Consider the following 26,144-nt stretch of genomic DNA (forward strand, 5'->3'; position numbering starts at 1 on the left):
CGTAGCTGGTGTGTGGTGAGCGTACTGGTGCACTATGGCTGCTGTCGCATCATCCAGGTGGATGCTGCACACTGGTGGTGGTTGAGGAGAGTCCCCTGCTCACTGTGTAAAGCGCTTTGAGTGTAGTGTCAGAAAAGCGCTATATAAATGTAATGTTCATTCATTCATCACTCCTCCTTTATGAGCACCACAGACAAGTTGGTCCATTCGCAGACCAGCTGAGCGTTTTACATCTGTGACCTGCTGACTGACTTGACTCAACCACTGACTTTGACTGAATGATTTTTGATCACAACTAGTAGAACTTGATTTTTTTTCTCAGGTGGGACTTGGAGGATGGTTCATTTGTTTTTCTGAAAAATCTGTAGAAAACTATAATGTTTATCTGCAAACAGGGAATGTGCAATCAGAGTCATGCATTGTGGTCCAATATGCCATTTTATCCTCTGGTTAAGTCTTTAATGTAATATTGGAGCATGTATTTGAGGATATTCACAAACAATGTGCGTATAAGGTGTAATATGCATCCCGAGCATTTGAATGTCAGATTATATCACTGAAGTAAATTTGGTATTTTATTTTGCTTGGCCTCATTGAGTTCATGTAACCCTTGGGACACTCATGCAAGCAGTGGTGTAGCAATCATTCATAACTTTTGGGATACATTTGCGATACATTGATCCCCAAGATGAAGAATGTGAATCACCAAAAACAAAAGAACAATGTGAAAGTGGAGATTTATAGTAAAAAAATGACTTAAACAGCCTATTTGTCAGCTGTTGGCATGGAGACCAAGCAGCTGACAGAGGAAATTGCAGACTTTGCCTTCCATGATCATTACCATCACCCCTCCTTTATCAGCACCACAGACAAAATGGTCCATCCACACCTATTATTTTGCTTCAGAAGACATGGATTAGACCACTGGAGTCTTATGGATTACCTTTTTTGCTGCCTTTATGTTACTTTTGAGCTTCAAAATTCTGGCCACCATTCACTTACATTTAATGGACCTACAGAGCTGAGATATTTTTCTAAAAATCTTCATTTGTGTTCTGCAGAAGGAAAGTCATACACATGCACTACGTATGTGTATGTGTGTATGTATGTATGTGTGTGTCTGTACATATGTGTATAACTATTTTTTATTTTTTATTATTATCTATGTCTTGCTGCTGTTTTTGTATTGTTTTTGTATTGTTGTACACTGGAAGCTCCTTTTTGAATTTTTTTTGAATTTTGTCACCAAGACAAATTCCTTTTATGTGTAAGCATATTTGGCAATAAAGCTGATTCTGATTCTGATTCTGTTCTAGGATGGTATGAGGGTGAGTAAATGATGAGAGAATTTTCATTTGTGGGTGAACCATCCTTTTAAGGTGTTCCCACACCTATGAAACATGCAGTTACTGAAATGTAATGATTATCTGCCAAAAAGTGGGTGACACTGACATTTTTAAAAACGGGATGGACATGTCCAAACACTTTTATTACTGTACTATGCCCCTGAGCATGCAAACAATAGTTATTTTAGGAACTAGAATCATACTACATCTTTAGTATTTGATATCTACTAAATATGTTATGTGATTTTATTTAATAAAGATATAACCTACTGTATATATGTGTTATGTACAGTATAAATAGAAACTTGGTTTTGATTTAGGCTTGAGACAAATAAAATAAAATAAATAAAAAAATAGAGAGAGAGAGAGAGAGAAAAGAAAAGAAAAAAGCAGAAAAGAACCCACCTGTTGTGGTATCATCTGACCCATGAGTCTGAACTGAATTGAGCACACATTTGTGAGAGTGCGTTCAGCTAGAGGAATGGGGTGGAAACCGCTATAGCCTGCCCGAGGGGAGGAGTTACCCGTTGCTCCCGTTTCTCACTCTCACTGCCCGTGATAAAACCGTTCTAACCCTTCAACTCCAACTTTAAAACACTCATAAGGAAGTTAAATATGGGAAACCTTTAAAGGGACTTACGTTCCGATGGTGACCCGGACCCCTTTGGCGTTTTATTTATTAAGTCCGTCTGGTCGCCTTTTTAATGGAAACGTGTGGCAGGAGACGCGCGCACCGTGTGGTGTTCGCGGTTTTGCTGTTTGCACTAAATACTGTGATTGCTGAAACTTTCTCTCCATATACGGACTCCGATAGCCCGTTGAGTAGCGAAACTTTTTCTGCGCGAACAACTGGTTTAAAACACACGACCTCTTGGCCGGAGAGAGAGGCCACTGCCACAGCTGTGGATCTATCGAGCGCGACCGGACAGGGGGGCATTCCCGCCAGTGTGTCGATAACTGAAACGCAAACTGGTAAGAGATGCCACAAAATGCTTTCACGACCACCTCAGTCTTCAGTGGAGCTGCACAACGTAAAGCAGCTCTGATTGAGAAGTCTATATCGCCGTGGTGTTATAACAGCATTATTTCGTTCAAATAAACCTATTACAGTCATTATACGTATTGAAAAAAATCTACCTTTTACGTTTAAGGTTGTAAAAGATAGGAAAGTGAAAAACAACGTCTTAATTTTATTTCACGCATAAATCATAATAGTGATCTCCATACCGTTAGAATGCATTGTCGTTTTTTGCAGATTATAGTATCTGATTGCGGTATTTGTATAAAGGGAAACTTAAGGGTTACTCAATTGACAGTTTATATATATATATATATATATATATATATATATATATATATATATATATATATATATATATATATATTATAATCTAATACATAGCCTAATGTATATGTTATTCTTATTAAATGAGTAGAAATAATTATATTTTTGTAATACAGCTAAAGTAGTATATGTCATCCGAAATCTGAGTGGACAAATGACAAAATGGAAAGAGCATCTCTTTTAATGAATGACCTCCTTAAAAGCTCATGAACGTTCTGGTGCAGCCCAGACTGTTCCACTTTTTTGAGCCTATAAGTTGTCTCCAATCTTAGTGGTTAGTTGTTTTGTGCTATAATTCAATAGCAAGCCATACATGTAGACATTTGACATTAAGTGTACAATTTAGTGAATGGAATTTAATGCAGTAAATTATCTCCTTTATTCCACTGCCAGGGCACCTGATTGCACACCTAGTTTGTGCTTGAATGTATGTTTGGGCAATTTTCAGAGCTCATTTATATTTCCTAATTCCTATAGGGATAGACTTCTATATGGCCCAGGCCAGTTAACTGGTTGATATTTGGCTGTTTTGAGATTATCAAAGGATGTGGTCATTCCACCTATTGACAGTAATAAAATCTACCGACACAGCATTATCAATAGATATTGCACATATGCTGTTTTCATTTTTCAAGCATTTTAGTACATTTTGAATTAATATTGTAACATTTAAAATAAATGTCAATTTAGCAATCATAATATGATTTGCTATCATAAAAAAAAAAGTATTATATTGCATTGTTCTTTGAAAACCTAGTTTGACCAATGGTTTCCAACAAGCTTTATGGGCCCAAACCTTGCTATAGAAGACATACTGGAAGAGGGTTTAGCTTTTATTGCTGTTTATTATCAGGATTTACTGGATCAAACTTTTGATGTCATTGGTGTGATACATTTAGAGCATGAGAAGGTTTACCTTCAGATGCATAATGATGAAATGTTCTTTAAAAAATAATGACTGATTGATGTGCCTGTAGGAAATAATACATATTTATTTTATTTTGCAAACAAAAAATAATATCCAGACTTCAGCAATTGTGACGAGGCACAATCTTTCTTGTATTGTGCATCATTCTGCGCTGCGTTAAACAAAAAAAGTAGACTGCAGTAGGCTATTTCACAGCCTCTTTTGAGATCATGTATGTATTTTCAAGATTAGATTATATTTGCATTATTAATCTACTTGTTTGCAGGTGTTTTTTCAGAACCTTTTAAATGGCTCTAATGTAATCTGTCTAGGTTGATTAGAATAAGGCTAATCATTGCAAAAGTTGTGAATATCCCTGAATTTAAAGTGATTGTTCGCCCAAAAATGAAATTTCTGTCATCATTTACCCAGCCTCATTTTTCTCCAAACCTATGACCCCGTTTACACCTGGTATTAAGATGCGTTTTTGGTGATCCATTCACATGTGGTCAGTGCTAAATACAGGTCTAAATGGGGTCTAAAACGTTTTGTGATCGGATAATAAAAAACAAATATGAATGTAGTCAAAAACACATGTGATTCCATCGCATTTGAGGTGTAAATGTTAATCTGTCCTGTATGTGCCCCAGCAGCAGCGAAGCGCCATCCCTCGCCTGTCAGTCAACTGCTGCACTAAAACAAAAGTTTAAACTTTGCCGGTTATGAGCAGTTTACAGGATAATAACCATCTGATCTTAAAATAAAAAATGGGATATATATACACAAGCATGAGAACTTCACGGATCTTCTTCAGTGTGTCTGAAATCAACATGCAGGGACTTACGCCCGTTTCACATCGCAAGCATGATTGGCGTGTGAGCAGAACTTTTTTTTTCAGCGTCCATAATAACAGATTAGAGCATTCACATTGGAAGCATCAGCAGCGCGTCAGAGCGTAGCGTGAGCTGCAGTGCAACGGGGTTTTCGGCTCTGAGTCTATTTTTGAAATTCTTTTCAAAACTGAACACTGAACACTGAAAACTGTAACTACACTGAAATAAGAATCCACGCAGGACTTTAAAAGCTATGATATAGCGAAAGTAGGCATTAATAAAGCATGATCTTGCTTTGGTTTATATTTCAGCATTATATATAATGTCCCTGTGGGACATTTTCACGTTTTCACTGTAATAATTACTAGAAAGGTTTCCAAACCTCTCTTCTTATTGACAAATTCATCCAGATCTGACAAGAGCCCTTAAAGGGATAGTTCACCTAAAAATTTTAATTCTCTCATCATTTACTCACCCTCATGCCATCCCAGATGTGTATGACTTTCTTCTACTGAACACAAATGAAGATTTTTAGAAGAATATTTCAGCTCTTTTGTTCCATAAAATGCAAGTGAATGGGTGCCAACATTTTAAAGCTAAAAAAAACGTAAAACAAATAAGGCAGCATAAAAGTAATCCAGCAGACTCCAGTGGTTAAATCAATATCTTCAGAAGCGATGTGATAAGTGTGGATGAGAAACAGATCACACATTCTTCTTCTTGTGATTTTGGTGATTCACACCTAGAAAAAATGACAAATATTGATGTGTTTCTCACTCACACCTATCATATCACTTCTGAAGATATGGATTTAACTACTGGAATCTTATGTGCTTTTTGTAGCTTCAAAATTTTAGCACCCATTCACTTGCATTGTACTGACCTACAGAGCTGAAATATTAATTTGTGTTCTGCAGAAGAAAGTCATACACATCTGGGATGGTATTAGGTGTGTAAATGATGAGAGAATTTTCATTTTTGTGAAAGTAATGAGTTACTCACTACTTGAGTACTCTTTTAATTGGATACTTTCTTACTCTTACTCAAGTAATTATTTATGTTAGTACTTTTACTTCTGCTTGAGTATTTTTTTTTTTTTAATTAATTGTACTTTTACTTGAGTACAGTTTTTGGCTACTCTACATACCTCTGTCTAAATGCTTCAGCGATACCCATTAACAGGCACGTTTGCTTTCACTTGTAAATGCATGCACGTGACAGACCGTGACACTGGTAAATTCAGAGCTTCCCTCATTCATGTTCAACAATGGATGATACAAGACTGATTGTGGAGGTGGAGAAGCACAAAGTGCTCTGTTGTTTACCTTTTAGATCCAAATGTGGTCCTCCTCCTCATGTAAATAAGTTTTCACGATGATCAAGTTTGTAATACTAATCAATGACCCACTCCTGATAACCATTTTATAAGTTATGGTCTTCATTAAAATAAATACTCACCGTAGTAACAGAAATCACAGTATTTTTCTGTATATATTTTCTGCTGTGACGCTGGAAAAACGCTTCCGGTGTGAAAGCCCATTCGAGTCTGCAGCTGCAGTTACCCTGTAGTTAAGCTGACGCTATGCTCACGTCTCGCTCAAGCTTGCAATGTGAAACGGGCATTATGAGAAGCACGGACATCTGCAGGATGTCAGGTTAATACAGGTAATCCACTAAAATAACGGCCAATTCTGCTCGAAATGTTGCATTTGTGCTTAAATTAAATTTTAGCTGCATCTGGAAGAAATAGCGTGCCGTTTAATTCGTGCTTTCTTTGTCTTTTCTGACTTTGTTGTGCTTTCATGTCATGCAGTAACACACTGATGTAGTGATTCATGTATGTCATCGTGAAACAGAGACCCTCCCCTCCAAATCCGATCACAAGTGGTCACAGGTGACACATTTCAGCAGCCAGGTGTAAACAGCGATATGTCTCACCTGACCACATGTGATCGGATCACCCGAGATGCATCTTAATACCAGGTGTAAACGGGGTCTGTATGACTTGACATGACATGATCTCAGGTAGAATGTTATCCTCAGCCACTATTCACTTACACTGCATGGGAAAAGTAGCAATGAAAGTGAATGGTGACTGAGGATAAAATTCTGCATAACATCTACAACCCCAATCCGAAAAAGTTGGGACAGTATGAAAAATGCTAATAAAAGCAAAAAGGAGTGATTTGTAAATTATATTCACCCTTTGCTATATTGAAAGCACCACAACAACGACAGATCCACAGAACTACAAATTTTATAGTTTTTTTGAAAATGTACAGTAAGTTTAAATCAGATGATTGCAACACGCTCCAAAAAAGTTGAGACAGGGGCAATTTAAGACTAATAACAATTTGTCAATTAATAAGGCAATGTGAAAACAGGAGATGTTAAACAGGTGAGGCAATTGTGTCATAGTACTGTATACTATATAAGGTGCCTCCAAAAACAGCCTAGTCCTTCAAGGCATGGATCGTTCAAGACTTGTCAATTTGCCAATAGATGCCTCAGCAAATAATCCAGCACTTTGAGAACAATGTTCCCCAAAGACTAATTGGAAGGATTTTGCATATTTCACCCTCTACAGTGCACAATATAGTTAAAAGATTCAAGGAATCTTGTAAAATGTTGGTGCGTAAAGGGCAAGACGAATACCACTTCTGAATGAGCATGATCTCTGATCCCTCTGACATCACTGTCTTAAAAAACATCATTCATCTGTAATGGATATCATGAACATGGGCTTGGGATTATTTCAATAAACCTTTGTTAGACAACACCATTTGCCGCTGCATCCACAGATGCAAGTTAAGACTTTACTATGCAAAGCAGAAGCCCTACATCAACACTGTCCAGAAGCGCTGCTGACTTCTCTGGGCTCGGTGTCATCTTAGATGGAAAGTAGAACAGTGGAACTGTGTTTTTTGGTCTGAAGAGTCCACATTTCAAAAAGTTTTTTCAAAAACACAGCCATTGTGTTCTCCGGGCCAAAAAGGAAAAGGACAATTCAAGCTGTTATTAGCGTCAGGGCCAAAAGCCAGTGTCTGTATGGGCCAGGGGTGTGTCAGTGCCTATGGCACGGGTAACTCGCACATCTGTGAGAACACCATGAATGCAGACAGATATGTAAAAATTTTGGAGCAACACATATTGCCATCCAGCATCGTCTTTTCCAGGGACGTCCTTGCATTTTCCAGCAGGACAACTTCAAACCACAAACTGCCTGGATTTTAAGTGCATGGCTGTGTAAGCAGAGAGTGTGGGTGCTAGATTGGCCTGCCCGCAGTCCTGACCTGTCTCTAATTGAGAATGTGTGGTGCATTATGAAGCGCATTAGATGGCAACGAAGACCCCATACAATTGTGTAACCAAAGACCTACATAATGGATGAATGGGGGAAAATTCCACTTTCTAAACTTAAACTTGTGTCTTCAGTGCCCAAATGCTTAATAAGTATTATTAGAGGAAATGGTGATGTTTCACAGTGGTAAACACTCGACTGTCCCAAATTTTTTGGATTGTGTTGCAATCGTCTGATTTGAAATTACTGTACATTTTTATTTAAATAATGAAATTCACATGGTAAAACATCATAAAATATGTAATTGTAGAGCTTTCAATATAGCAATATAGCTTTCAGTATTTCATACTGTCCCAACATGTTTTTGGAATTGGGGTTGTACTTTTGTGCTCCAAAGAGGTAAGGCAACCATACAGGTTTGAAATAAAAAAAATAAATAAAAAAGCAATTTTTGGGCGGACTATCCCTTAAAAATAAGCTGAAAGATCTTCTGTTGAAAGATCCCTGGAAAGCAAATGGAAAGACTCATTTATAATAAGTGGTTTAAACATTTTGGCTGGATAAGATTTAATTAAATGTTTCTATAGTGACATGATCCAAAAACATGTTACGGCTTTCCACAATAAAATCAACTTTCTATTTGTCTATGTCAGGTGAGATATTCTTGCAACTTTCATTGAACAATAGCTGATTCAGTTTTGAATGGGTTTCTACAAAAAATGTGGCGGGGTGAGCAAGAGACAGACACAGTGGGTGTGGCATCAAGCCACGGAGAGGCATTTATTGGAAATAATAATAAAAGTAAAATGTCCATAAAGGGGAAAATAAAGTGTCCAGGGGGGGAATAGTGTTCATAACAAAGGGGGAATCTGGCATCCTTGCAGTGAGGTGGGGCTCCGTAAAGGGCGGGGTAGTGTCTGTGGAATGGCCCAGGCATGAGCTGGGTCTGTTGGCCACTCACGCTGCCCTCCAGGGTCCACGGCGTGAGGGGCGGCGGCGTCCTTGGTGGCCTGACTTCCCCGGCCCGCGACAGGTGAGAGAGGAAGGTGGCCCGGCCTCTAGCCCGTCGGCCTCGACGTGAGCTGTTCTCCCCCAGGGACTCATTTAATCCGTCCGAGGAGCGGGTCCGGCGGCGCATCAACTCATCCGAACCCTCCCAGCTCTGGTCCTGGGCGTGCAAGGATGCCAGTGTGTGCACATATGGAGATTTGAAGCTGGCTCCCCGAGAAGAGGTGCACTCTACATTTTAAAGACAGCGGTGATGAAGCATTATTCACATCAGGTGTGCTTCATCCACCGCTGTCGGAACTAGGCTTATTAATTATGCAACTCTTCTAAGTCTCCTGCCCAACTCCCGTCGTGAGCCTGGCTGAAGGGCGGCCCTAAGAGGCAGGTTGACGATGACGAGCCGGAGGGGCGGATCATTCCGCCACAAGAAGTATGATCTTTGTGTGTTAAATTATTTAATTTATTATTTTACTAGCCATATTTGCAATTCTTTACCATTAAACAAGCAATCAAGTATGACTTGTACCATTTGTTAAACACACAACACAAAGCTTTACTCTAACTGATTTACTGAGAAAAAAGCTCAATAAGAGTGAAAATGCTGCACCAAAGCTGTTAAATGTTTGATTGGGTTTATATTTCATGATTTATATATTTTCTTAGTGTCTTGGCTGTAAATAGCTAATATGTTCACTGTACAGATATTTCTGCCCTTTAAGCTTTTTGTGCCATCACTTTTAAATAAGTGCCCCACTCAGTGTGAGGTCCTCTTGATTTAAGTTTTGTCTGTGTATGAACTCCATGCAGGCAGTGACATTGCTGTAATATGGACTTTGCTAGGTCAGCTGAAGGAAGGAAATAGCAGGTCCCAATGGGTCAGATCCCCTCCATTTTTAGGACCTAAGCTTTTGTTAGGTTAGACGAGCATGACTGCCAATTTTTCTCCACCCAAAATCATTACATCCGCATTCATTTCTGAAAACATCTCGCATAGTTCAAGAGGTTTCCGAAGTTTCACACCACGTGAAGCGCGCCCTAGTGGCAATGCAAACTCAAATTGCAGAGATAGAAGTGGTGAATAGGTACAGTCAATCAATAAATATTATATGACTCAAAAATTCCACATTATTTTCATGTATTACAATAGATCATCGCTGACATAATTTTTTTTTTTAATATTTCCTAACCTACACAAACCAGGACACTCAGGAAAAATCTCACGCATCTCAGCAAATTCTGCGGACTGGACAACTCAAAAAAACTTGGATGAGTCCACTATACTGCTGAGATCCAACAAAGAGCTTACTCAAAATAGCACAGCCCAATGGGAGGGTCCATCAATAGTATCCCACAGCATCAGTTCTTACCCAACCCTCTCAGACAAACAACAGCCTGGGACAGATGAGTCCACTGAACAGCTGCAATCCAAAGAACTTACCCATAATGCTACTTTCCAATGGGAGGGTTCATCAGTTGCATCCCATGTCACTAGTTCTTACCAGGCCCTCTCAGATAAACCCCAGCCTATGACTGAGTCCCGGACAGTGCAAGACATTCCTGTAACAGACCTGAGAGAACGTTATGTGGACACAGTCAGCACTGATTTGGTCTCTCGCACTGATAGCACCTACATCTCTACAACCAGCCGTGTTGGAGAACGCATCCTGCTCTCTGTGTCCTCAAACAGCACCTCTCCATACACAGAGATCTCCAATGCCTCAGAGGCTGTGTCTCAAACTTTTAACTGGAAAGAGAGGGTATCAGAGGCCACCCAGGGCAGGGAGCAAACAGAAACTGTAGAAGGTGCATCTACAGCACCTGAGCAGACTGAGCCCACATTTGAAGATCATAATCCCACTAATGCAACTCAGGGCCAGTATTTAGAGACTGAGGGGTTACTGGTGTCTCAAGGCACGGAGTCACAGATGGGACAGCCTAGTGTCACAGAACAGAACTTAACAGAGCACCCAAATTCAACACCCCTTCTCACAGTGATTAACACTGGGGAGATGGATGTCACATCGGTGAACGGTGGGACGTCTTACACCGAAAGCGATGACTCTGTGTCCTCAATTGCTCCTTTTACCCCTGGTGAACACAATGCCACCAGCACATCCCTGCAGAACGGTGAGACCACAGTGACTGATTCTATGGGCACTGGAGCTTCCACGAAGTTCTCCAACGGAATGGTCTCCTCCAGTGGCCATGAGGAACCCAAAGAAACTCCAACCCATATGATGGACGAGACAACCGTTCAGGGCCTGACCACTGCACTCCCAGTGCTTGAGGATGTATCCACCACAATTGATGACTCGTATTCCAGGTTTATTGCTGGACAGCCTCCCTTTTTCCCCGAAACCGATGATCCGACCAACACAGAAGTGCTGCCAACATCTGCCGGGCCAGCAACTCAGAGGCCACAGCTTACAGAGGAAGCAACTGATGTGCCATCTACCGATTACAGTTCTACCAACACCATGACCACTACGACTGCTCTCATCACCACCCGTCTGATCCAGCCCAGCACCACCCCACAAACCCAAACAGAGCAGACTACCCTTGTTACCACTGGTATCGTGCAGGTGCTCCAGACAACAACCTCCACAGCCCAGCGCCTGCCTACCTCACCTACTGGAGGACCACAGGCACCCATTACATCTAATTCTGCTGACGTCACAACCTTGCACTTAGAAACCAGCACGGCCACGCCAGGGAACACCACTGCACATGGCAGACATGCAACAACGCCCTACAGCAAGAGCACCCCAGCCAGCAGCACTGTGGTAATAACCACCAGGAATCACACAGACAGAAGTACCACAGAGATGGGAATGATGACCACACAGATGCCTTCAAGGTCAACCCCATCACCAGGTGTGTTTGTGTTTTGTTATGTATACCTCAACATTCTTGTTGTTATTTATACATGGGCATTCTTGTTGGTTATATTAGTGATGCTTAATGTAGGGTTAAAGGGATAGTTCTCCAGAAATGAAAACTCTGTCATTATTTACTTACTTGGTCAAAGCCCATATGACTATCTTTCTTCCATGGAACACAAAAGATGATGTTATGCAGAATGTTTACCATTAATTGCATCTTTTTTCCATACAATGAAAGTGAATGATGACTGAGGGTAACATTCTGCCTAACATCTCCTTTTGTGTTCCATAGAAGAAAGAAGTCATATAGGAACAACAAGAGGGTGAGTAAATGATGACAGAATGTTCATTTTTGGGTGAACTATCCCTTTTTGAACAAAGGATTAAACTTCAGCGTGCAACCAGTCTTGTGGCGTTTGTGCTACAGACATGAAGGATATCTCAAATCTTGGGGCTTATTGAGGAGAGGTGTACTATTTTTTCCCCCTCAGTGATCAGACTTTAAACTAACATTGAAGGAGGGGCTTAGGGATAGGGTCTTTTGACTTGGGCCAGTAAGCAACCACCAAGAACACCCTAGCAACTGCAGAGCATCACGCTGACAACCGCCCACAACTCCCTAATGGCGGCAACTTTTGCATGTCCAAGCACAGCTCACATTTTTTTAATAAAAAGTAAAAAGTCTGGGCCCATATTCATAAAAAATCTTACGGTTAAAAGTAGCTCCTAGCTCAGAAATTTTGGAGCAACTGTATGTATATGGCCGTGTCACTAATAGGACTGTACATTTTTCATCTAATAGTTATTCATAGGGCATTTTAATGCTAAAAGTAGCTCTTAAACCCATGACAACTTAGATGTTGTCCCAAGGACTGCCCAAGAGTGAATTACAAACAAGCCGAAGCTGCTGTCATCAATCCATGGCTCAATCAAATCAATGTATTAGGTCTCATTATTGGAAACTTAGTTAGAGATGCAATTACCTCTCCCATGAACCGATACAACCCAATTACACTTGAGATAAAGGTTTTGACATTTCTGCTTTCCCTGGCCACACGCAAAATGTAACCAAGTGTAGCGTGGATGAATTGGGAATTTCTTAGTCGTCCGTCAGCAGAATAATCCATCAAACAGTAAGTGCCCACTCCAGACCCCACATCATCCGTCAATTTATATGTTTTCCTGTGGAAGCCTGCTCGCTGCAGAGGCATTCATGGCTATTGCTGGGCTACCTGGTGTAGTTGTTACAGTAGACAGAAATCATGCCCGGATTATTGTACTAACACAGGATGAAGATGTATTCGCATGATTTTTGTGATGCCCACTACAAGGTCCTCCACATTGTTGCCAAGTCGCCTGGATGCTCTCATGACTTGCGCTTCCTAATAAAGTGGTATTTGACTACTTTCTGTTTAGCTTAGTGTATGAATACAAATAATTGTTATATTATATTATATTATATTATGAGATCTGCTCCACCTTTACTCTTAGCTTAAGATTTCCCCCTATTCCTTTTAGCAGTTTTGTGAATAGGTTTAAATCAAAAACTCTGAGCTAGGAACTCTTAGGAGAACTCCTAGAGATAAGATTAAAATATTTGTGAATACGGACCCTGGTTTAGAAATACCTCATACAGTCCAGCTAAACACACCAAATTGATAAAAATATGACATGTTGTGTTTTTAATGTATGTATGTATGTATGTATATATATATATATATATATATATATATATATATATATACATACATACATACATACATATACATACATACATTAAAAACACAACATGTCATATTTTTATCAATTTGGTGTGTTTAGCTGGACTGTATGAGGTATTTCTAAACCAGGGTCCGTATTCACAAATATTTTAATCTTATCTCTAGGAGTTCTCCTAAGAGTTCCTAGCTCAGGGTTTTTGATTTAAGCCTATTCACAAAACTGCTAAAAGGAATAGGGGGAAATCTTAAGCTAAGAGTAAAGGTGGAGCAGATCTATATATATATATATATATATATACTAGCAGCCAAAAGTTTGGAATAATGTACAGATTTTGCTGTTTAGGAAGGAAATTGGTACTTTAATTCACAAAAAAGCCATTCGACTGATCACAAAGTATAGTCAGGACATTACTAATGTAAAAAACAGCACCATCACTATTTGAAAAAAGTTATTTTTGATCTAATCTAGACAGGCCCCATTTCTAGCAGCCATCACTCCAACACCTTATCCTTGAGTAATCATGCTAAATTGCTAATTTGGTATTAGAAAATCACTTGCCATTATACCAAAAACTGCTGAAAGCTATTTGGTTCGTTAAATGAAGCTTAACATTGTCTTTGTGTTTGTTTTTGAGTTGCCACAGTATGCAATAGTCTTATTATCTTAAGGTCAATATTAGGTCAAAAATGGCAAAAAAGAAACAGCTTCCTCTAGAAACTCGTCAGTCAATCATTGTTTTGAAGATTGAAGGCTTGTAATTGCCAAAAAACTGAAGATTTCATACAAAGGTGTACACTAAAGTCTTCAAAGACAAAGGACAACTGGCTCTAACAAGGACAGAAAGAGATGTGGAAGGCCCAGATGTACAAATAAACAAGAGGAAAAGTACATCAGAGTCTCTAGTTTGAGAAATAGATGCCTCACATGCCCTCAGCTGACAGCTTCATTTAATTCTACCTGCTCAACACCAGTTTCTTGTACAACAGTAAAGAGAAGACTCAGGGGTGCAGGCCTTATGGGAAGAATTGCAAAGAAAAGGCCACTTCTGAAACAGAAAATCAAAAAGAAAAGGTTAGAGTGGGCAAAGAAACACAGACATTGGACAACAGATAATTGGAAAAGAGTGTTGTGGATCTTAACCCCATTGAGCTTTTGCGGGATCAGCTAGACTGTAAGGTGCGTGAGAAGTGCCCGACAAGACAGCCACATCTATGGCAAGGATCTGCAAAGCTGTCATTGCTGCACGTGGAGGTTTTTTTTATGAGAACTCTTTGAAGTAGTTCAAGAAGTTCTGAATTTTTTTTTCAAATTGTAATAGTACATTTTCACGTTATTAATGTCCTGACTATACATTGTGATCAGTTGAATGCCACTTTGGTGAATAAAAGTACCAATTTCTTTCCATAAGAGTAAAATCTGTACATTATTCCAAACGTTTGCCCGCCAGTGTGTGTGTGTGTGTGTGTGTGTGTGTGTGTGTGTATATATATATATAATATACATTGTTAGTGACTTGTTTATTTTAACTTTATTTGATACCTATATAGAAAATAATTCTTACCTTCTCTTCCTCCTCTGAAGATCATGTATGTGGGCCTAATACCTGTGCCAATGGAGGCCACTGTGATAGAACAGCAGAGGGAAATTACCGCTGTCAGTGTCTGTCTTCATGGACAGGCCCCTCCTGCACTGAAGGTAAACAGCTCACTTTAATATACATTATTACACTGCTCTCTGGAATACTCAATTCTGATTGGTCAATGGCGCCATCTAGTGGTCTGATATTTCTCTGTAACAACCGCACATCCATGTATCAGACCGCTCATCTGGGTATTTGCGAGCCATCTGTCCTGCTTCTTGGATCACTGTGCAATATCTACAAGTAAGCTAATAAAACCATTTCAACTCAGATCAGTGTTTCATGTGCATCTATTTATTTATTTGGCAGGTAGTCTTGTAATAAGGTGCATAATGAGCAGTCAGACAGTCATTAATTACAAAATAAACACCAACAGAACTCCGACGCAGAGGTGGATTTAAGCTATTCAGTGATTTATTTCTTCTTACATAATTACATAATTTCAATGCAAATCAATGTTTCATGTCCATTTATTTGTTTATTTGCAAGTAGTCTTGTAATAGGCTGAATAATGTGGAGTCAGATGGCCATTTTCACAGAATAAACACAAACCGGAGGTGGATTTAAGCTGTTTATTCATTTATTTACTCTCACATAATTACATAATTTCAATGCAAATCAATACTTATATTATGTCCATGTATTTATTTATTTGCTTAGTAGCCGTGTAATAAGTGGGATAATGTGTCAGCTGGTTGTTATTACAAAATAAACCCCTTCAGGGTGATACAAGACCCCTCCAATTCGAGTCGGGGTCCTGATCACCCTGTCTGGGCTTATTATGCAATAACAACCGGCTGACAGTAGATTATCCCATACATAACAACCAGACTTAGCCATCATTCACCCTGGATGTGGCAGTGACAAGTCTTATTCTGGGATCCTCTAATAGTGTATTTTCAATTTAAAGGTTTTAATCATATTTACACTCAGACACTTTTCAAATGACTAGCCCTAAAATGTGTCGATAATTTAGAAACTCATTGCATGTTTCTCATATTCTTCACTTCCATTGTTTACAACAAGATCTACGTGTTTGTTTGACAAACATAAAATATAATTTGTTAAATTAATCACATTGACTATGTTTGGAATGGAAAACAAGCTTACTAGTTACTGAGAACTGCTAAATGGACTGCATACTCTGTAAAAAACAAAACAAAAACAAAAAACATTGAACTTGCAATATAATCAATTATATAGCCATAAACAATTACAATAGTGGTTTTCTATATTGTTGTCACATTAGGGCTGCACAATTATGACAAAAAGCTGTGTTGATTATTTCCCTTGATATTGTAATATAGTAATTGCAAAATTAATTTTGATTAATAGAATTTAGATTAAAATACACATTTTGTCTGGGCATCTGAATGCCACATTCTTTAAGAAGGCTACACATCCAAAACTAGATGAGAACTGTTTCTGAATGACTTGATTGCTAGTTTACACATCAGTAAATCAGTGCCTAAACTCTCAAGTTTAAATTGATCCTCTTAACAGCATAAGAACTGTTATTAATTTTTTTTACAAAATTATAAACCGAAATCTAACAACGAACATGTCTGTGATTGGTTAATGCTCCAGTGCTGCAAAAACATGTAGTAATTACAAATTTCTTTGCATGACAGGAGTAGACCTCAGCTTTTGACACGTTTCATGATTAATTAATTGTGGCAGTTGTAATTATAATCTCGATAATATATTTGGTTAATTGTGCATCCCTATGCCATATTAGCTCTTTGCATGATTTATCAGTGAGTGATGTCCTTTTATCATTTTTTATTTTTTTTTTGCATTTGTAATCCAATTTTGTGTACAAATGTCTTAACATTTGCCAGTCTGTGGCAGGGCGGAGGATGGGGCTGGGTCGTGATTCCACACACCCGGCCCCTAATAAGGCTGATTAAGCCCGAGAGGGATAAGGCCGACCGGAGACGGCAGTGCGACAGAGAGAGAGTTACGGACAGCTGTCCAACACCTGTGTGTGTTTGTCTTTTTGGTTCAGTTTATTATTAAAATATTATTTATATTGTTAAGCCGGTTCTCGCCTCCTACTTTCCATTGAACAGTGTTACACAGTCCAATTAAAAATGGGCCAGGACATGACTGATATTGCAAACGGTTCATAGAAGTTAAATAATAGGTCAAGTCAAGCGCATTGCTTGCAGTGTGTTCTGTTGTATGCACATTTTGGCAAATGTAGAAGGTCATCCGGGTATTCCATACGTACAGAAAATTTGACTTTATACTGCACAAATAGAGTAGTATGTTTTTATGTTGTTCCAAACATAGCCATTGTCCCACAATATACACCGATCAGCCACAATATTAAAACCACCTGCCTAATATTGTGTAGGTCCCCCTCGTGCCGCCAAAACAGCGCCAACCCGCATCTCAGAATAGCATTCTGAGATGCTATTCTTCTCACCACAATTGTACAGAGCGGTTAGCTGAGTTACCGTAGACTTTGTTAGTTTGAAGCAGTCTGGCCATTCTCTGTTGACCTCTCTCATAAACAAGCCATTTCCATCCGCCGAACTGCCACTCACTGGATGTTTTTTGTTTTTGGCACCATTCGGAGTAAATTCTAGAGACTGTTGTGCGTGAAAATCCCAGGAGATCAGCTGTTACAGAAATACTCAAACCAGCCCATCTGGCACCAACAATCATGCCACAGTCCAAATCAATGAGATCACATTTTTTCCCATTCTGATGGTTGATGTGAACATTAACTGAAGCTCCTGACCCGTATCTGCATGATTTGATGCACTGCGCTGCTGCCACACAATTGGCTGATTAGATAATTGCATTGATGATTGTTAGTGCCAGACGGGCTGGTTTGAGTATTTCTGTAACTGCTGATCTCCTGGGATTTTCACGCACAACAGTCTCTAGAATTTACTCATAATGGTGCCAAAAACAAAAAACATCCAAGAAGGGGCAGTTCTGTGGATGGAAATGCCTTGTTGATGAGAGAGGTCAACAGAGAATGGCCAGACTGGTTTGAACTGACAAAGTCTGTGGTAACTCAGATAACCACTCTGTACAATTGTGGTGAGAAGAATAGCTATTCACTTCAAACACAAAGAATGCTATTCTGAGATGTGGGCTGGCGCTGTTTTGACGGCACGAGGGGGACCTACACAATATTAGGCAGGTGGTTTTAATGTTGTGTATAGTATGTAATACATATTTGCTTCTGGGTTTGGTAGGAAAACTTCATGGATTCATTACATTGTGTATTTTTCTGCAGATGTGGATGAGTGTATGAATAATCCGTGCCCACAGGGTTCAGTGTGTGTCAACACAGGTGGCTCTTTCAGCTGTGAATGTTCCCTGGGCTTTGACCTAGAGGATGGCCGCAGCTGTGCGCAAGGTAGGCTATCAGCTGTCAACAATCCTGAAAAGACATCTCAAACCAGTTTAAGGTGGTTTTGACTGATCTGGTTTAATGGTTTTAGAGGGTTTTGGGGCCCTTGTCAGCTGGTCAGGATTGGAGACCAGCTTATACACACTTGGCCAAGCCGGGAAAACAGCTAGACCAGCTAAAACCAAAAAAACACCTTACGCTAGTTGAAGATAAAATATTTTTTTCATCATGGATGTCTATAATTAATGAGTATCCAGAGCAGGAAAAAAAAAAATATTTTGGTGGTAGCCTCACTGTCTGTACTTTCGCTTTCTTCTGCAGTGAAGACATATTTGGGCACCTTCACCGTAAACAACTCTATGCACCTCAAGAGTTCAGGTCTGCATGAGCTCCACAAAGAGATCCTACAGCTGGTAAGCAACAAGATGCTCCATACACACTTGAACTCTCCATCTACCTTAAAACCACACAACAATATTGGCTAATGCAGAATTACTATTGCAACCATTAGGGAAATCGAAATATGGTTGGTTGAACGTGATACAGTGATGTAATGAAAAATGTTTGACATTTGTGTATTGGTTTTTCAGCTCAGTGCCTCTCTATCAATTTTTCATGGTTACAGACGCACAACTATGGGTAAAAGGTGAGTTTCTAGTATATTTTTAGAAGAGTTGCCATGATTCAGCGATTCAAAGAAGCTAAATTATAAGATAGATACGATTTGTTTGACATTATGTGGTCTCTATATAATTCCCATACTTCCATTTGTGTTCTGTTTTGTAGTTTTGTTAAGTTTACTATTATTCTAAAATGTGGAAAACAGAGTGGCATTGTTAACATTTAAATTGGTACATGGTCAAAAAGTTTAAATGAGGCTTTAAAAGGTTCCCTATTGGAGACTAAATCGAAGTATAATTCAGGACCTGATTTTTCATTGTTGTGTTTTTGTGAATGCGTACTTTCTGTGCAGAGATGGAGAAGGTGTTCGGATTTCAGTGGTGAACATGTTTTCACTCTCTGCCAATGTGACCAGCACTGATGTCAATAACAGCATCCAGATGTCCCTGAGCAACTGCAGTCGGACGTACTCACACTGCACCATTAAGCTTCAGCACCAGCTCTCCTATCACGGTACCACTCAGCACTCGCTGCATGAATCCTCCTCTTATCTCAAAACCAGTCCCTCTTTCCTTATCCTCCAGTCTACACCACCATTTCAGAGATATGATAATACCAATCACAATACACACAGATTACACAGTCTTGTGGAGGGCTCTTGCATGTGGCCTTTACAATAATATTTTGGAAAGCTCTTTGAATTTGAGTCCAGGCACTTATCTCTGGGAAAACAAATTCTGGTTCTGAATTGCCTCTTTTTGTTTAGTGGAGAGCCTGTGCTTGGCCCAGAAGACCAAGTGTGATTTACAGTACTCTGTGTGCATGGATGCTACCGGGACCCCATACTGCCAGTGCCACCCAGGGTACTTTAAAAATAATCCAGGGGACATGACCTGCAGAGGTATAGCATACTCCTGTCTCTGTTGAATTTTTAGATTGAATCCATAACTGCAGGCCATTGGTTAGAGCCCTTATACAAATGATCAGAGGCAAAGTTGGTTATTTAAATTTTCTTTATTTTTGATATATTTTAGACTGTGGAGATGGATTCAAGCTTGTTAATGGCAAATGTGTTGAGTAAGTATGCAAGATTTATTAATGTATTTTAAGAAACTATCAGTATTAGGATTGGAATTATGTAGGCCTATGTATTTTTGCTTTTTAGTACTTGGAATGTTTAGGAATGTTCCGGGATCAATACAAGTTAATCTCAATCAACAACATTTTTGCCATAACGTTGATTAAATAAGGAATAAATAACGACAAAGTAGTTCCACTCACAAGAGCATTTAGGGGTGAAAACCAGAAAATGTCTTGAGCTAAAACCCTGAACGATGTCTTAATCAGAATCAGAATCAGACTTCCAGTGTACAACAATACAAAAACAGCAGCAAGACATAGATAATAATAAAAAATAAAAAAATAAATATAAACAAACGTACACAGACACACATACACACATACACACATACACATACACATACGTAGTGCAAATCTAATACAAATCTGTTATCTGTTATGTACAGCGCAAATACAATCTGTTATGTACATTGCAAATGTTTTTAAAAAAGTATTATTATTTTTTTATTATTTTTTTCTTCCAGAGGAATGAAATGGCAGAAGAGGTTGGATGTGTTGGATAAATATAAAAAAGACTAAACTGTGTATTGCACATAGTTATTGCTCAATGGGGCAATTTAACTGTTCATGAGATGGATAGTCTGAGGGAAAAAACTGTTCCTGTGCCTGACGGTTCTGGTGCTCAGAGCTCTGACGCGTCAGCCAGAAGGCAACAGTTCAAAAAGGAAATGGGCAGTGTGAGTGGGGTCCAGAGTGATTTTTCCAGCCTTTTTCCTCATTCTGGAAGTGTATAGTCCTTGAAGGGGGGCCAGGAGCAACCTATAATCCTCTCAGCAGTCCGAACTGTCCTTTGTAGTCTTCTGATATCTGATTTCGTAGCTGAACCAAACCAGACAGTTATTGAAGTGCAGAGGACAGACTCAATGACTGCTGAGTAGAACTGTATCAGCAGCGCCTGTGGCAGGTTGAACTTCCTCAGCTGGCAAAGGAAGTACAACCTCTGCTGGGCCTTTTTCCACAATGGAGTCAATGTGTGTCTCCCACTTCAGGTCCTGTGAGATGGTAGTGCCCAGGAACCTGAATGACTCCACTGCTGCCACAGTGCTGTTTAGAATGGTGAGGGGGGTCAGTGTTGGGGTGTTTCTCCTAAAGTCCACAAACATCTCCACCGTTTTGAGCGTGTTCAGTTCAAGGTTGTTTTGACTGCACCAGACAGCCAGCTGTTCAACCTCCCTTCTGTATGCAGACTCATCGTCATCTCGGATGAGGCCGATGACAGTGGTGTCATCTGCAAACTTCAGGAGCTTGACAGAGGGGTCCTTGGTGATGCAGTCATTGGTGTAGAGGGAGAAGAGTAGTGGGGAGAGCACACATCCCTGGGAGGCACCAGTGCTGTTTGTACAGGTGCTTGAAGTGAGTTTCCCCTGTCTCACAAGCTGCTGCCTGTCCGTCAGAAAACTGGTATTCCACTGACAGATAGACATGGGAACAGAGAGTTGGTGTAATTTATTCTGGAGTATAGTTGGGATGATGGTGTTGAAAGCCGAACTGAAGTCCACAAAAAGGATCCTTGCATATGTCCCTGGTCTGTCCAGATGTTGCAGGATATGATGCAATCCCATGTTGACTGTATCATCCACAGACCTGTTTGCTCGATAAGCAAATTGAAGGGGATCTAGAAAGGGTCCAGTGATGTTCTTCAGGTGGGCCAACACCAGTCTCTCAAATGATTGAACACAGACGTCAGGGAGACAGGTCTGTAGTCATTAAGTCCTGTGATTTTTGGTTTCTTTGGGACAGGAATAATGATTGAGCATTTGAAGCAGCATGGAAATTCACACTGCTCCAGTGATCTATTGAAGATCTGTGTGAAGTCCTAGTAGGAATGCACATATCCTCATAGAAACTGATAAATGATGTAACAGTATCTGTGAGCTCATCCAGATTGGTGTCTGCAGCCTCAAAAACACTCCAATCCGTGCAATCAAAGCAGGCTTGTAGTTCCCGCTCTGCTTCATTGGTCCATCTCTTTACAGTCCTTACTACTGGCTTGGTTGATTTTAATTTCTGCTTGTAGGTTGGAAGAAGATGAACCAGACAGTGATCAGAGAGTCCCAAAGCTGCTCTAGGGACAGAGCGATATGCATCCTTTATTGTTGTGTAGCAATGATCCAGTATATTTCTATCTCTGGTGGGGCATGTAATGTGCTGTTTGTATTTGGGCAGTTCACGTGTGAGATTTGCTTTGTTAAAATCCCCAAGAATAACAATAACTGAGTCCGGGTATTGTTGTTCAGTGTCTGTGATTTGATCATTCAGCTTTTGCAGCGCTGTGTTCACACACGCGTTTGGCGCGATATACACACTCACTAGAATAAACGAGGAAAACTCCCGCAACGAGTAGAACGGATTACACTTAATAAAGAGCGCTTCCAAATTAGGACAGCACATCCTCTTTACCGTTGTTACATCTGTACACCAACTTTCATTGATGTAAAAGCATGTTCCACCGCCGCTCGTTTCCCCGTTAACTCCGCGATGCGATCCGCTCTGAACAGCTGAAAGCCCGGCAGATGTAACGCGCTGTCCGGAATGGCTTCACTCAGCCAGGTTTCTGTGAAGCACAAGGCAGCAGAGTTTGAAAAGTCCTTGTTTGTGTGGGTGAGGAGATGTAGTTCGTCCATTTTGTTAGGAAGAGAGCAGAGATTCGCTAGATGAATACTCGGCAGCGCTGTTCGAAAGCCGCGCTGACGAAGCCTGACCAGCGCGCCTGCTTGTCTCCCTCGCCTGCGTCTCCTAGCGCGTTTAAACAACACAGCTGCGCCTCCGACTAAAATGTCCAGCAAAACATCCGAATATTCAAAAACTGGGAAAAGGTTATCTGGTATATGCTGCCGAATGTTCAGCAGTTCGTCCCTGGTAAAACTGACTGGAAAAATATTACTAAACACAGGACAAACAAAAACAACAAAAGAACTGGAGAGCTACACACCGAGGTGGCCATCCGTGGCATGGTTTAAGATGGCGATGACCATCTTAAAGTGTGGTAACTGTAGTATAAGCAGAATAATTGACTCCTGTCTGTTGAATTACTGCAAAATAATGCACACCCGAGGTGGTAATGCAGCCATGACGTGCACATCCTCGGTGTGCATTATTTTTGAATAATCCAACAGGCAGGAGTTCATTATTCTGCTTATACCACAGTTAGCACACTTTTTTTGTTGTAATTAAAAAATTTTTTATTAAATCTTATAATAACAAGAAACACACACACACACACACACACACACACACACACATACACATATATATATATATATATATATATATATATATATATATATATATATATATATACACACACACAACATTTAAACCCCACAACACATGGGCCATGTCTCCATCCTCCGATTGGCATCTCCAGCAGGTGGGTGTGTCTTTAAGACCAAGCCCATACAGTCTAGAGGGGTCCAATAAAATCTATGCAAAATTTTGAATTGTATAAGACGCACCCTTGCATCTCTAGATGCAGACTTAATGTTTTTAAGAATCATAGCCCACACTCCTTCTTCCAATGCCAAGCTGAAATCTTTCTCCCATACTCTCTTGAGAGAAGTTAAGGCTCCGTCCCCCAGACTCTGAATTAATAGGGAGTAGTACACTGATGCCTCATGACCTTTTCCAAAAGCTGCAATCACCTCCCAAGCATCTGCCTCCTTAGGGGGGTGTGTGCTACTCCCAAAAATAGTACAAAGCATGTGACGCAGTTGTAAATACCTATAAAACTGAGGTCTGTGGATCCCAAAATGTTGGACCAAGTTTTAAAACGATCTCAACACTCCACTTTCATATAGGTCACCGAGTGTAGTAACCCCCTCACAATCCACTCTGGCCAGCAGAAAGGGGACTTGCCAATACACAATCTTGGGTTCTGCTATATGCTCAAGGCAACATTTAAATAAGTGTCCAATTTAAACAATCTGGACACTTTAGTCCATACCAAGTGTAAATGCGAAATAACAGGGTGTAACTTAACTTTTCCGATTAGTTTGATAGAGATGCTTTGTAATGGCGAAACAGGGGCAAGAACTGTCTGTTCAATAACAAACCAGGGAGGGGCTCTCTCAGGTGGAAGTGACCAATGAGCCAAATGTCTGAGACTAAATGCATAGTAATAAAACAAAATCTTGGGTAGGCCTAGCCCACCTTTGTCTATCGGCCTATGTAACTTATTAAAATGCAATCTGGGACGTTTACATTCTAAATGAAGGACTTCGCTATGCTATCAAATTGCTTGAAATAAGAGAGGGGGACATCTATAGGGAGAGATTGTAGCAGGTATTTACATTTTGGAATACAATTCATTTTAATAACATTAACCTTCCCAATCATCGATAAATGTAATGAAGCCCACCTGCCCACATCACTCGAAAACCTTTTTATTAAAGGGTCAAAATTAACACTAACTAAATCAGACAAATTTACTGGGAATAAAATCCCCAAATATTTAATGCCCTGTTTGGGACATTGGAAGACACCCGGCTGGAAAGCCGTTACTGGACAGTACGCTGTCAGAGCCAAAGCTTCGGATTTAGACCAATTGAATTTGTATCCTGAGAACTTGGAAAAGGAATTAATAATTCTGTGGAGGCAAGGCATAGATCTAGTAGGTTCAGAGACAAATAATAAAATATCATCTGCGTAAAGCAGAAGTTTATGCGCCACACCTCCCGTAACCACCCCTGGAAAATCATCCTCCTTTCTTATCACGGCTGCTAATGTTTCCAGGGCAAGACAGAACAATAATGGGGAAAGAGGGCAACCCTGCCGAGTGCCCCTATCCAGAGTAAAATAATCTGAAATTAATCCATTTGTTTGTACCGCTGCTACAGGGTATCTATAAAGTAACTTAATCCAACCAATAAATGTACTCCCGAACCCATACATTTCCAAACTCTTAAAAAGATAATCCCATTCTACCATATCAAACGCCTTTTCGGCGTCAAGTGAGATGGCAGCGACCGGAGACTGATCATTCGCTACTGACCACATGATATTGATGAAACACCTAATATTATCAGAAGAGATACGACCCCGAATAAACCCCACCTGATCTATATGTAGTTCTGTAGCATAGGATCTAAAAAATTCTGTGGCAAAACCATCTGGCCCCGGAGCCTTGTCAGTAGGTAGGGACTTAATTACCTTGTCAAGCTCCTCCAAGGTTATCTCAGAATCAAGAGAGTTTTTTTTGCTCAGTCTTCAGTTTAGGAAGATCTAATGGTTCCACAAAGTTTCTAATATCTTCATCAGTAGACGAAGAGGTGGAACTATAAAGATCAAGATAGAACTCTTTAAAGGCAATATCAATGGCCAAGGTAAAAATTTCACCACCAGCAGATTTCACTGAGGGAATGATAGAAAGAGACTCTTTCTGATTTATATATCTAGCCAAAAGCTTCCCTGTTTTGTCCCCTGACTCAAAGTATGACTGTCTTGCCTTGAATAACCAAAACTCCACTTTCTGCGACAAAATTGTATTATATCTATATTTCAATCGAGTCAATTCTCTGAGGCCATCAGATGACATATGGCACTTCAGCTCTGCCTCTGCACTTTTAATATTTCCTTCCAACGTCACGAGTTCTCGTGCTTTGGATTTTTTGATGAATGAGGCATACTGTATGATTCGACCCCTAAGAACCACCTTAAGTGCCTCCCAAGTCACGCCCACAGAGGATACCGAGGACCAGGTGGTCTCCATATAAACACTGTTTTCAGTCTTTAACATTTGTTGGAAATCAACAACAGATGAAATGAGGGATTTGGATAAAAAAAAAAAAAATCTGTTCTAGAATAAATCTTATGGACTGATGAAAAAAATGTATAGTCTCTACCAGATGGGTTCAAAAGTCTCCAAATATCTGTAAGACCAAGATTTTTACACATCCTGTGAAGCATCAATGTTGCTTTAGGGGGCTTACACACTTTTGCTTCACTATGATCAAGGACTGAGTCCATCAAAAGATTAAAGTCTCCTCCCAAAATTACAGTGCATCCGGAAAGTATTCACAGCGCTTCACT

General features: G+C 39.9%; 1 protein-coding gene and 1 pseudogene across 2 annotated transcripts in view; both read left to right on the forward strand.

The window, feature by feature from the left end:
• LOC127448031 (solute carrier family 12 member 8-like) overlaps positions 1-1,420 on the forward strand; it is a 44,645-nt pseudogene extending 43,225 nt beyond the window's left edge.
• A 506-nt stretch (positions 1,421-1,926) lies between these two features.
• LOC127448485 (protein HEG-like) overlaps positions 1,927-26,144 on the forward strand; it is a 35,298-nt gene continuing 11,080 nt past the window's right edge. For both annotated transcript variants that reach the window (XR_007898533.1, XM_051711062.1), the window contains exons 1-9: positions 1,927-2,318; positions 9,941-11,614; positions 14,926-15,039; positions 18,240-18,362; positions 18,678-18,769; positions 18,947-19,002; positions 19,330-19,490; positions 19,744-19,878; positions 20,012-20,054. Coding sequence is in view for 1 of the 2 variants with exons in the window: in XM_051711062.1 (XP_051567022.1) it covers positions 2,051-2,318; positions 9,941-11,614; positions 14,926-15,039; positions 18,240-18,362; positions 18,678-18,769; positions 18,947-19,002; positions 19,330-19,490; positions 19,744-19,878; positions 20,012-20,054 (2,666 nt within the window). In the remaining variant the exon portion in view is untranslated. The remainder of the gene's footprint in view (positions 2,319-9,940; positions 11,615-14,925; positions 15,040-18,239; positions 18,363-18,677; positions 18,770-18,946; positions 19,003-19,329; positions 19,491-19,743; positions 19,879-20,011; positions 20,055-26,144) is intronic.

The sequence above is a fragment of the Myxocyprinus asiaticus genome, chromosome 11 (assembly GCF_019703515.2).
Source record: "Myxocyprinus asiaticus isolate MX2 ecotype Aquarium Trade chromosome 11, UBuf_Myxa_2, whole genome shotgun sequence".
NCBI lineage: Eukaryota > Metazoa > Chordata > Actinopteri > Cypriniformes > Catostomidae > Myxocyprinus > Myxocyprinus asiaticus.